The 14,013-nt window shown below is 43.5% G+C and overlaps 1 protein-coding gene across 1 annotated transcript; it reads right to left on the bottom strand.

The window, feature by feature from the left end:
* Positions 1-550: 550 nt before the first annotated feature.
* LOC108410688 lies at positions 551-12,286 on the bottom strand. Its single transcript, XM_017681889.2, has 5 exons — positions 12,147-12,286; positions 4,494-4,847; positions 4,210-4,371; positions 2,212-2,249; positions 551-1,223 (listed from the first exon to the last, which is right to left on the bottom strand). The coding sequence occupies exons 1-5, from the start codon at positions 12,208-12,210 to the stop codon at positions 1,053-1,055; spliced, it is 789 nt and encodes a 262-aa protein (XP_017537378.1). The 5' UTR covers positions 12,211-12,286; the 3' UTR covers positions 551-1,052.
* Between the last annotated feature and the right edge of the window lie 1,727 nt (positions 12,287-14,013).

Consider the following 14,013-nt stretch of genomic DNA (forward strand, 5'->3'; position numbering starts at 1 on the left):
GAGGGAGACATGCAGGGCGCTGTGCGGCAAAATAGTCCCCAAAGAAAACTAATTATTCCAGATTTTCCACTGTTTTCCATCATCAACATTCCATATAAGCTCAGAAGCTCGTGTAGGTTCTCTGGTGGTTCTGGATGGTAAATAAAATGTTCCTGTCACTGACAGGAAACAAGTTTTTCTCTACAACGGCATTAACTCAATAAACCAGGTTTAAAAACTCCAGTAAACAGAAACAGAGAAATCAGGACTAAATAAACTGAATAACTCAAAGCCGACAAATTCCGCAGGTCAGGAAATATTTAGCCTTTAAGGTGGAACAGTAATGCTTGTTTATGTCGTTCAAGCTGCTCTTCCTGTTTACACTTGAATAGGAATTCAATGTATAACTTACACGTGTTTCATTGTTTCTGAAGCTGTTTAATAATTTAACGCTCACTGATCCAAACTGCTCTAAAGAGCCCAGCGATTAAAGAGGCCTCGTGCATCAGCGTCTGAATTTCAGCAGGTGCTTCTGACTCAATGCAAAAAGGCGACAGCAGGAACAAAGTGCTCTGAGGTGTGAATATAGTGTTTATTATATTACATAAAAGCTCCAACACCATGTGTGTGAAAGGCAGCCGCTGGCGAGGAGCCGTGCGGCGTGGCTCTGGGGGTTTCTCACCAGGGGCTTTTGTGGTTGTTGCTTCTCTAAAACACTGAGTCATTACAGCACCGCACACTTACAGTGGGGAGACATTCACAATCACATCTTACAAATCTGTGAATTATTTATACTCATGTTTCTCCCAAATTAGCACTAAAATATTGCATTTACAGTAACTTCCTCTGCCACATTCTCACTTCCTGCCGGCGAGGCCGTTCAGTCTTTTCTGCAGGTGTAAAGTGCAGCAGAGTAATAAAGCGTCGGCGGACGAGAGCTCGGCGGTTCCGGCGCTTGAAGGCGCGCTGTGTGTGTTTGTGTGGCTGAATAAAGATGGTGAAGAGTTCTGTGTTGTTTTTAAAGCTTTTCTGGCTCAGCAAAAAAACCTCATCGTGCTCTCTCTCCCCCTCACTCATGTTCTTTTTTTCTGTGGGGGGAACATTATAGCAGCGTATTCGACACCCCCATCAGCCGCCTCTGGGTTGCTGTGTCTCTCGGGACGATTCGGGCGGCTCTGGAAGTCTAGAACTCCGTATTCGACACAGCTGACTGACGGCATAGAGGTGGACACCGGGCAGGTCCCCTAAGCACAAAACATAAAGTAGCAGAATATTTTTATTCACCTACTACAGACTGAACAATGAGTATTGGTGTCAAAACGCCTGGCAAAAGAAAGAGGTCAAACCCAAAACAGTAAAATATTAAGCTTTTAATAATAAAAGTCATTAAAGCAGCAGCTGCAGTGAGTCAGTGTGGAGAGATTCTCAGTGGTGTAGTTTATTGTGTGAATGTTCAGACAGTGTTTTACAGGAAGAAGAGTCGGTGTTGATCCACTCAGCACTGACGGCTTCACACAGCTGGAAACCACTGCTGAGCCGAATGTTCACTATAGGGTTTAAATCTGGACTCTGACCAGCCGGAACCAGCAGTATTAATGATAAAGTGAATTTTGAGGAAGATCAGATTTGTAATGCAGATGTTTTAGTGATGTCTGTTTAGATTTGTTCAAATTAAAGTGAGTAACCTGGTTGATTTAAAATTTCAGCTCATTGAACTTCAAATGTTTTACATTCTGTTAACTTATTACTTGAAGTTCAATGACTCAAAATTTTAAGGCAACCAGTTTACTCACTTTTGACTTTGTCATTTTTACAGTGCAGCTTGGCTGAGAAGCAGGAGAGCAGAGGTCTGTTTCAGATATAAACGCCAAGTTAATACAGATCTGCATGTTTAATTTGGCGAAGATCAATCAAGACCAAACTTTTGGAAAAGTGATGTAGAAGTCTGACAAAATCTGTATTGGTGGTTCCTTGATTTTCAGCCTTTTTTTGGACAAAGGTCTTTATAAGACCTTTATTAAGAGTGTATAGCACAACTGATATAGATCTACTCTGGTGGCTTTGCTTTCCTGAGTAACAGCCAGGAAGTGAAGTGGACAATAATAGTGCTTGGAACCATAAACATACTTAACATCCTAAATATTTACACATAAACACAGGACACAGGTGTAGCAGGACATGCTAACACTAACCCTACCGCTTATGAAGCTGAACGGAGTCAGATATTCGTACCTGCTGTGCTGCGTGGGCGTTCAGATCAGGTGTGTCATCTGCAGGTAAGAGTTCAGATATTAGATCAATTCACTCAAAATACATCCATCATTCTTAGAAAGCTGGTTTATTTGATCTGTGTGATCACAATGCAATGATTAATTCATTAATTGATCAATCTCTAAATTATTACAAGTGCCCATGAGTACTTTAGAGCTGAGAGGGTTAAACGAGAGGAACTGCAGTGTATATTGTTAATATAGTGACAGAAGCTCGTAACTTTACAGGGAAAACATTCATAACTTTGAATGGAAGTTAATGGAATGAGATTTCAGTTCTGCACCATTTCTATTCCTCCTATTACTGCTTTGATCATGACATTCATGGCAGCAGGAATTTACAAATTCTGGAATTTTTTTTTTAAATGGAGATACAAGCTTTTGTTCCGACAGTGAGAACATGTATGCGTGTGTTTAAACAGTATCTCTCCAAAGTGAGTGCCCCCCTCACGTTTCTGCAGATATTCTATCTTCTGATGTGACGTCACTGTAGAACTGAAACTCTGATATAAGTTAAAGTGGTCAGTGTGCAGCTTGTACAGCAGAGCGGATTTACTGTCCTCTGAAAAGAACAACACACAGACATTAATGTCTAAACAGCTGGCAGCACAAGTGAGTCCACCTCACAGTGAACAGGTCCAGATTGTGCTCAATATTTTGTGTGACCACCATTATTATCTAGCACAGACAGAACCCTCTTCCTATTCCCTTGGGCAGGGAATTCACCAGAGACGCACAGGCTGCTACTGGAATCCTCTTCCACTCCTCCATGATGACATCATGAGCTCCTCCTCCTCCTGCTCTGCTTCAGAAGGTCACAGGACATGTTGGAGTTCCCTCAATGAACCGCAGCTCCGCAGTGCCAGCAGCACTCATGCAGCTCCAGACCATGATGCTACCACCACCATGCTTAACTGTAGGCAAGAGACAGTTGTCTTGGTGCTCCTCACCAGCACCAGGGTGCCACCACACATGCTGGACACCATCCAGCATGGACACTCAACTTCTTTGGTTGATCCTGGAGAGGCCTGTTCAGAGTGGAACCTGTCCTGGAAAACCGCTGTATGACCTTGTCCACCGTGCTACAGCTCAGTTTCAGGGTGTTAGCGGTCTTCTTATAGCCTAGGCGTCTTTGTGGAGACCAAAAATTCGATTTCTCACATCCTCAGAGATTCTTTACCATAAGGTGCCGTGTTGAATATCCAGTGGTCAGTGTGAGTGAATTTTACCCAAAACACCAAATATAACAGCCCTGCTCCCCGTTCACACCTGGAACCCTGGAACTCTAACGAGTCACATGACGCCAGGGAGGAACGACGACACAACTGGGCACAATCTGGACACGTCCACTGTGAGGTGGACTCACTTGTGCTGCCAGCTATTCAGACATTAATGTCTGTGTGTTGTTCTTTTCAGAGGACCGTAAATCTGCTCTGCTATACAAGCTGCACACTGACCACTTTAACTTATATCAGAGTTTCATTTCTAACTTTGAGTTTCAGTTCTACAGTGACGTCCCATCAAAAGATAGAATAACATATCTGCAGAAATGTGAGGGGTGCACTCACTTTTGTGAGATACTGTAAATGTTTCACACTCAGATTTGTTATTTTTACTGTAATTTAGTTCGGCCTTAAATATTATGAAGGCGACATTATTTCTCCCTGATCTTTATAATTTAAGCTCCGTTCTAACTATATAACTCTTTATACAAGAGCCAAGTTCCCAAATCAGCTTTATTAGAAAAAAACACTCCCTAAGAGCATGAAGAAGAATCACTTAATGGAACCAAGACTCAAAAGGAGAACTCATCCTCCTCTGGGCTGCAGTTAAAATGCAGGATGTTGCATATACAACATGGTGGAACACGTAGAGGATGGCAGATACAGAACACGCTGTATGTTCTGGATCTCTGTATAAGTCAGCAGGGCATGAAATAAGATTGCTTATATTACTGTACCTGATTTTCTTCTGTAAGTCCGGCAGAACCAAACTAGAAGGCCCGCCAGCAGGAGAACTGGCGTGAACACTAGTGTGCTGAAGATTAAATAGCGAGAGATCATTTCTGGTTGACTCTTGATTGAGGAGCTGTTGTTGTTGGTGGAGGACGTCGGAGCTGAAACTGAGATATAAACCAACCTCAGAGATTATGACTGACAGCTGTGGGTTATTAACAAAGCTACAGTAGCAGCTCACAGTAATTCTCTGTACAGTAAACTGGCTGATGTGGGATCAGAGTCATACCTGTCGTCACGCTCAGTCCTGGATGAACAGTCAGATTAACTCTGGTACTGCTAATAATGAGTTGAATCTGGTTCTCCGCAAACACAGTCAGGTGATAAACCCCGCTGTCATTCACCGTCAGATTCGTGAAGAGCAAAGTTGTTTTTCTTGCAGGTGGTTTAGTGACACACAAGTTCTGCTTGGGTCCTACAGCAGATGAATTGCAGAGGTTCACGGTGTTTGGAAAGTGTCCGATCTTCATCTCGTTTCTGTACACGTTGAATTTCTGCTCAGCACTAATGCTGTCGCCGTGTGAAAATTCAAATGTTAGGTTTAAATTCTCCCCGACTGTCCCGTTTACATGATCAGACGCCACTGAAAGACAGTAAGAAGAACAAAAAACATCCTGTAATCTTTCAGAGAAAAAAATCATATCTGATTATCTGATAATCGTTAAAACCAGAAACATATTTAAAGCACTGAGTTCAGCATTTTAAACCCCGCAAAATGCAGATTTATTATTTAGCTTTTTATCTTATTGGTTATTATTCATCATGTGCTATGAATTATTCAGCACGTACTATAATTATTTAGTAACTACAAAGAATTATTCAGTATCTACTATGAATTATTCAGCATCTACTATGAATTATTCAGTATCTAATGTGAATTATTCAGTATCCGCTATGAATTATTCAGTATCAACTATGAATTATTCAGCATCTACTATGAATTATTCAGTAACTACTATGAATTATTCAGTAACTACGATGAATTATTCAGTATCTATTGTAAATCCAGCATGTAAGATGTGAAGGTACTGAAATGTGGACCCACAAACAGACCCCTCGAGTTTAAGGGTTTAAACTGTGTAACCACAATGAGGCCAAAAGGAAACAGAAGTTGGTGCTCATCAGTTTACAGACTAACAGCAGTGCAAAAAAACTAATGGCGAAGTTCAGCATGAACAGCCAGCACTGATTTCCAGACTACTAACATTTAACTCTGTGGACCAACAGGTATTATCAGGCTGTAGAAGAGCAGTGTGTGCTAAGTGGGCAAATTTTGGACAGGGGGAGGGTCCAGTTTTTGGACAGTGTAATTTATAGTATTATTTGCATGTTGGTAGGTGTGCTTTAACTCTGACTGAGCTCTGATGGAGCTCAGCTCATCACCATTACTGGAGATACAGCCCTACAGGAGGATAAACACCAAAAACCCTGACCAGAATGACCACAAACAGACATGTGGACACTTGAGATGCGTCTCTATACTAAACACTATGAGGAGAAGATCCACTGATTGGTGGATCCGTATGGCCTGCAGATCCCCAGAGCTCAGAACATTGCAGTGAGAGATTTTACACAAACTAATAAACACAGGTCTCAAAACTGCCAAAGCTCGTCTCTGAGTGCGTCTCCCCGTAAGAAGAGGGTCCAAAAGCTTCGCCGTGGTTATAGATCTATAGATGCTGAACAGCAGTCAAGGTTTTTTATAAATATGTGCTTTCTGTACTGACGAGGGCTCTTTAGTAAATGGTTCTATATAACACCATGAACTCTGAGCCATATTCATGCTCAAATGGTTCTGCATGGTGAAATGGTTCTTCAGACTGATGAAGAATGTGTTGTATATGTAAACATTTTGAAAGGGATTCTATATCGCACCACTAAAAAGGGTTCTTTTATTGTATCAAGCTTGATATTGTAACAACAGCAGAACCTCTTTTGGTACTCATTTATTATATATATATATATATTTATATATATATATATATATATATATATATATATAATTTTCAAAAATCCATCTACAGAACATTGTCCATCAATTTGAAGAACACTTTCATTACACAAAGAACCCTTGAATCATGAGTGAGTGTTCTATATAGAACCATTTTCTTTACTACAGAACCCTTGAAGAACCATCATAAGTCTTATTATCAGTAGCTACAGGGACTTCCGTGTAAACTGACTGAGCTGTTCTGAGATTGTAGAAGTGTATAATAACACTTTGGGCCCACCGACAGGTTCTGGACATTTAAGGGGTCAAATATATGAGGCACGAATCACACATTCAAAATCAGCCCTGAGTCTGAGCTATGATGAAGAAGCTGATAAACCAGCTGGTCCAGCAGGAGAACAGTCAGAGAGACGGAGCTGGAGCGAGTGGAGAAGAGAATAAAGCTCCTCTCGTCACTCAGCTCAGAGGCAGGAGGGCGGGCGCAGGGCAGAGGGCTGTTTTGGGGCTGTAGCTGCAGGTTTCGTGTTTACGGGATGGGGTGATGATGCAGCAGTGGGTGTTGAGGCACGCTTTAGGCCGAAACCCACATCTGATGTAAAACAGCTCTTCAGGCCGCAGGTGAAGAGAGAGAGAGAGAGAGAAGAGAACTGAACACTGAGTCCTGAATATGGAAAATTTCAAACGGATCTCAGTTTGGTGACTCGTTCATGCCTTAACCGCACTTCACACCTCATGCTTCGTCTTTTCACTGATCCACTCATTGATGTCTGTTGTCTTCATTGATGTCCCACTTATGTAAAAACATTATTCCAGACTGTTTGCTGGATTTCCTCAGAACAAACACATCACCAGCAGACAGGAAAAGAGCAGTTTAACCCTTAAAAGACCGGAGATTTTATGCACAGTCTGTAGACTGTATACACACTATATGACACATTTAATTACAGTCCCATGATCACATTTACATTTGGTTTACCGTCTGTACCAGCAGGCGCCGGTCTGCGCTTCTCACCTTTTCCATTTATGACAAACACGGAAAGAAATGTATGCTCTGTATGAACGGCAGTAACTTTCCTTCCATCCATCCTTCCAACATCAAATAAATCAATCAGAATAAAACACCTGCTGCTGCTCATAAACACCGCTGCGGTCTGAACTGAAAGTTTACGATCTGCACTTTCCAATGTTTCTGCTCTCGTTTCACTGAAACAGAAAAGTGATCGGATTTTGTTACCAGTGACAACCGAGAGTTCAAACAGTTAAACTTTAAAGTTCAGTTAATAACAAGACATTATTCAGTTTCTACTAAGAATGATTCCAATATGAATTATTCAGTATCTGTTATGAATTTCACAGTGACAAATGGTTGTTAATTAATTCTAATTCTGATTATTTAGTATCTCATGAATTATTCAGTACCTACTATGAATTATTTAGTATGTACCATGAATTATTCAGCATCCACTATGAATTATTTAGTATCTCATGTGAATTATTAAGTAATTACTGATTTATTCAATATCTACTATGAATTGTTTAAAATAAGTTTGTTAATTATTAATCATTAATATGCAGTCATAATGCATTAATAAAAAGGGCAAACGTAAGCGGTGATGAAGCTGACAGATTTCGTACTGAGTGATGAAGACAAAGATCAGTAAAGATCAGAATCAGAAGTTTAACAATATAAATTAATGAGGTTTCAATATCTTACAAACAGCAGGTCACTGTTAACGTTTATGTATTGTAACTGCTTATTAAAGCTTCTGACGTCTGTATGGCCTAATTAATAACCATTAATAAACTCATTTAAAACCATTCATGAACACTTTGTAAGGGTAGTCTTATTTTAAAGTGGTGCCTACTATCAATTAGTCTGCATCCACAGTGAGTTTTTCAATATTTACTATAAAACTAATTTGTAAGTTCTGTAGTTGTGAGACTGAAGAACTGTATGTGGAAACTCATCCAGACCTCCAGAGCCACAAGAACGTCCAGGTCTAGGAAGGGATTTAGTTTAAAGGATTAGAGTCAGATGTGTGTATTTCTCTTTGCTGTCCGTGTGAAGCTGGCGATTATGTCCTCTTGTGCTGTAGTTCTGTTGTATTGACTATAATATGTGTAAATAGATGAATTATTTCCCTTTTACACACACCAGTAAACACACACCAGTAAACACACCATCACACACCAATAAACACACCATCAGACACCAATAAACACACCATCACACACCAATTAACACACCATCACACACCAGTAAACACACCACCACACACCAATAAACACACCATCAGACACCAAAGAACACACCATCGCACACCAGTAAACACACCATCACACACCAATAAACACACCATCAGACACCTATAAACACACCATCACACACCAATTAACACACCATCACACACCAATAAACACACCATCACACACCAATTAACACACCATCACACACCAATTAACACACCATCAGACACCTATAAACACACCATCACACACCAATTAACACACCATCAGACACCAAAGAACACACCATCGCACACCAGTAAACACACCATCACACACCAATAAACACACCATCAGACACCTATAAACACACCATCACACACCAATTAACACACCATCACACACCAATAAACACACCATCACACACCAATTAACACACCATCACACACCAATTAACACACCATCAGACACCTATAAACACACCATCACACACCAATTAACACACCATCACACACCAGTAAACACACCACCACACACCAGTAAACACACCATCACACACCAATAAACACACCATCACACACCTATAAACACACCATCACACACCAATAAACACACCATCACACACCAGTAAACACACCACCACACACCAGTAAACACGCCACCAGACACCAATAAATACACCATCACACACCAATAAACACACCATCACACATCAGTAAACACACCATCACACACCTATAAACACACCATCACACACCAATTAACACACCATCACACACCAATAAACACACCATCAAACATCAGTAAACACACCATCACACACCTATAAACACACCATCAGACACCAATAAACACACCATCACACACCAATAAACACACCATCACACACCTATAAACACACCATCACACACCAATTAACACACCATCACACACCAATAAACACACCATCAAACATCAGTAAACACACCATCACACACCTATAAACACACCATCAGACACCTATAAACACACCATCACACACCTATAAACACACCATCAGACACCAATAAACACACCATCACACACCTGTAAACACACCATCACACACCAGTAAACACACCATCACACACCAATAAACACACCATCAGACACCAATAAACATAACATCACACACCTATAAACACACCATCAGACACCAATAAACACACCATCAGACACCAATAAATACACCATCACACACCAATAAACACACCAATAAACACACCATCAGACACCAGTAAACACGCCATCAGACACCTATAAACACACCATCACACACCAATAAACACACCAACACACACCAATAAACACACCATCACACACCAATAAACACACCATTAGACACCAATAAACATACCATCACACACCAGTAAACAAACCATCACACACCAGTAAACACACCATCAGACACCAGTAAACACACCATCACACACCAATAAACACACCATCAGACACCAATAAACACACCATCACACACCAGTAAACGCACCATCACACACCAATAAACACACCATCAGACACCAATAAACACACCATCACACACCAGTAAACACACCATCACACACCAATAAACACACCATCACACACCAATAAACACACCATCAGACACCAGTAAACACACCATCACACACCAATAAACACACCATCAGACACCAATAAACACACCATCACACACCAATAAACACACCATCACACACCAATAAACATACCATCAGACACCAATAAACACACCATCAGACACCAGTAAACACACAGTTTGCCTGCGTCTAATCATTCGTGGTGTTCAGAGCACCGGAGTGGAAAGTGAGCCGCTCAGATAAACAGACTGCAGGAAATCCAGAAGTGTTTCCTCTCAGCAGCGGCAGCGGAACAACCAGCGTCTCCTGAGCGGCCAGTCAAAGCGCAGGAACAGGAGAAGTACCAGAACCGGAGCAGAAGCACAAAGCAGCAGCTCAAAAACACCACTGAGGAACTTACAGACCTGCAGTGGAACATCAGAACATCCGCGTCTCGGCGCTGAAATATCCGCCTGTCATAGCACAGCTGCACCATTTAAGGTGGAACGGGAAATTGCAATAAGAAGCGAATACAAATCCTAATTTCACTGAAGTTAAACTGAGTAAATGGAGGCGCTCTCCGATCTGAATACGGGTTCTTTAGTCAAGACAACAGCTATATACGGAACCATGAGCACTCAAAGAACCATGTGCTAGATTAAACGTTTTTTTGCATTGCAGAATGGTTCTTCAGATTGATGGAGAACGTGTTGTGTACGGATCTGTATGGAACCTTTTTGAAAAAGGTTCAATATACAATAGAAAAGGTTCTACTGCAAAAATCTCGACATCGTAACAACTGCAGAGCCGTTTTTGGTGCGATATAGAACCATACACAACACGTTCTCCATCAATTTCGCCATGCAGAGAACCATGAGGGGCTGAGGGGCTGAGGAACTGAGGGGCTGAGGGACTCCCTCGCTTTCGATCCGCTCCTCCTGCGGCCCACAGAGCCGTCTGACCTGCTCTTGACCTCACAGTAAACGTCCAGGTGATTCCCTGCTGGCGTCGGAGTCTGACCTGTCCGTCAATCCGGAGTTTCCTCAGTGGTGTTTGTGCTGAGCGCTGAAGTCTCGGGCTGACCGCAGAGACTCGGAGAAGCAGCAGCCACCTGCAGGACGAGACGCCCGAGTTCCTCATGGTGTAAAGAAACAGCTGCTGAGCTCAAATGATGTAGGAAGGAAAATGGAAGCGCGTTTTGTTGGGACGGTGACGATATTCAGGAAAATAAGCCGCTGTGAAGTCTGCACTCACTCCCGCCTCACTCCCGCCGCGCCACAGCCTGGGCTTGTCCAGCGTTTACACCTGTTTACATTAACAAACACACGCGACCCGAAGTCCAGTCAGGTGTTCTGACCCGACAGAGAGAAGATCGCGCTCCCCCCGTCCCGCTGGGCTTCATGGTCATCGCAGTGATTTAACAGGCGCAGACGCCTCGTCGGCGGAACAGTCGCAGCCGTCGGGGCGTCTTTCAATCCGACGCTTCTGCGGCGATTAAACGGCAGCTTTGTTATTAATGCTGCATTTTTATGAATATAGAAAACGTTTTTATTGGTCTGATGAGTAAAAACCGCATAAAAATGTCTCGAGCATTTTAGTGGTGAACACGTGAAGTGCTGGTGGGCAGTGCCGACCATCCCGAGCATAGGTCACTCTTAGAAGGACAAGGTTCTTTAAGGGTTCTTCGGTAAAGACACTGGTTCTATATAGCATGAACACTTGTTTATTTGTTTAGAGAACCATGTTTATGCTTGGTTAAGTGGTTCTTCCAATGGCTGGAGAACGTGTTGTGTTTGGTTCTGTACTGGTTATTATATTATTATGATTATCATAACAGTTACAACGTCAAGCTTGTAACAACAGCAGAACCTTTTTTGGTGCTATACAGAACCCTGTACAACACTTTCTCCACCGATCTGAAGAATCGTGCTGGAGCGTCCTGACAAAGTCCTGAACTGTGCTGCGTCACGCCGATAGCGCTGGGATTTTGCGGGAAGCAGAGCTGATGTCCTCCATGCGCCCCAGTCTGGGGAACCGCTGACACGTGAAACGGACTCCTTTTTGTAGCAGGCGGCTGAACGCGCTGCTGAAACGAAGCTGTTTAGATGTAATAGAGACGCGTCAGACTCACCGCCGAGGCCGGAGAGCAGGGCGAGCAGCACGGCGAGCGCCGTCTGGCTGTTTCTGCGCATCATGGTGCATCAGAGGCGAGGAGAACACGCTGAAACACCCGCAGCCGCCTGGTTTCCTCTCGAGTCGGGTTTAGCTGCCTTTTCCTGTCTTCTTCTGTTTATGAGAAATCCCATTTCAAAGGGGAGGCGCACACACGCGCGCGCGCGCACACACACGCAGAGGAGCTGAAGTGATGTGTAATCAGATGTACTCACAGAGTTACAGCCTCCAGTTTCTCTACTTCTGCTTTTTGTTAAAACCACCAACAATTTTACCAAAACACCTCTCCAGTCACACGCAGGACAGGGTACTGTGCGGTTTGATAGTCTAGAACAGTGTTTCTCAGCTCTGGATCTGGAGACTCACTGTCCTGCACATTTTAGAGCTTTTAGTGACTTGAAAGACACTTAAACTAAATTAAACAAATTAATGGGCTTTTGCTTGATAGAGTCAGAAACACAGCTTCTGATTGGTCAATGGGTCAGGAACACAGCTTCTGATTGGTCAATGGGTCAGGAATACAGCTTCTGCTTGATTCAGTCGGAAACACTGCCCATGGATCACCACCTTATCGTGGTGGAGGGGTTTGTGTGCTTGAATGATCCTAGGAGCTATGTTGTCTGGAGCAAAAGCTCCTGGTAGGGTCTCCCATGGCAAACTGGTCCTAGGTGACAGGTCAGACAAAGTGTGATCCATAATTAACCTTATGAAAATAAAAATAAAACAGGACTTGTGTACCCTGCCCGGATCAGGGTTACCGGGGCCCCACCCTGGAGCCAGGCCTGGGGGAGGGGCTTGCCTCGTCTGGGCATTCACTCATGGTGCCCGGCCGCGCCCAGCCCGAAGGAGCTACATGAGTCCCCCCTCCCATCGGTGGTGGGTCATTCAGTAGTAGGGGTTCAGTGCATTGTGGATCGGGCAGTGTCCGAAGGCGTGGGCCTTGGCGTTCTGATCCTCGGTTGCTGAAACTGGCTTTTGGAACTTGGAATGTTACCTCACTGGCAGGGAAGGAGCCTGAGTTGGTGCGCAAGGTTGAGAGATACCGGCTAGATATAGTCGGGCACACCTCAACACACAGCTTGGGCTCTGGGTCCAGAGTTGTGGACTTTCTCATAGCCCCTTGACTCTGCGCCTGTATGTTGGGGTTTTCCCCGGTGGACGAGAGGGTAGCTTCCCTACGCCTTCGGGTTGGGGAACGGGTCCTGACTGTTGTCTGTGCTTATGCACCGAACAGCAGTTCAGAGTACCCAGCCTTCCTAGAGTCCTTGGGAAGGATGCTTGAATTGTCCTACTGGGGGACTTCAACACTCACATGGGCAAGGACAGTGTGACCTGGAGGGGTGTGATTGGGAGGAATGGCCTCTCTGATCTGAACCCAAGTGGTGTTCAGTTTTTGGACTTCTGTGCAAACCACAGTTTGTCCATAACGAACACCATGTTTGAACACAAGGATGTCCATAAGTGCACATGGCACCAGGACACCCTAGGCCGCAGTTCAATGATTGACTTTGTAGTCGTGTCATCGGACTTGTGGCCATGTGTTTTGGACACTCGGGTAAAGAGAGGAGCTGAGCTGTCAACTGACGTAACGTATAGTGAGGGTTTGCTGGGAATGTCTGGCAGAAGAACCTGTCAGATTGATCTGCAATTCACACCTCCGTCAGAACTTTGACCAGATATCGGGGGAGGTGAGGGACATTGACTCAGAATGGGCCATGTTCTGCTCCTCCATTGTTGAAGCAGCTGACTGTAGCTGTGGTCGCAAGGTAGTTGGTCCCTATCGGGGCGGTAATCCTCGAACCCGGTGGTGGACACCCCAGGTGAGA

This window comes from Pygocentrus nattereri, chromosome 15 (genome assembly GCF_015220715.1).
Source record: "Pygocentrus nattereri isolate fPygNat1 chromosome 15, fPygNat1.pri, whole genome shotgun sequence".
Classification (NCBI taxonomy): domain Eukaryota; kingdom Metazoa; phylum Chordata; class Actinopteri; order Characiformes; family Serrasalmidae; genus Pygocentrus; species Pygocentrus nattereri.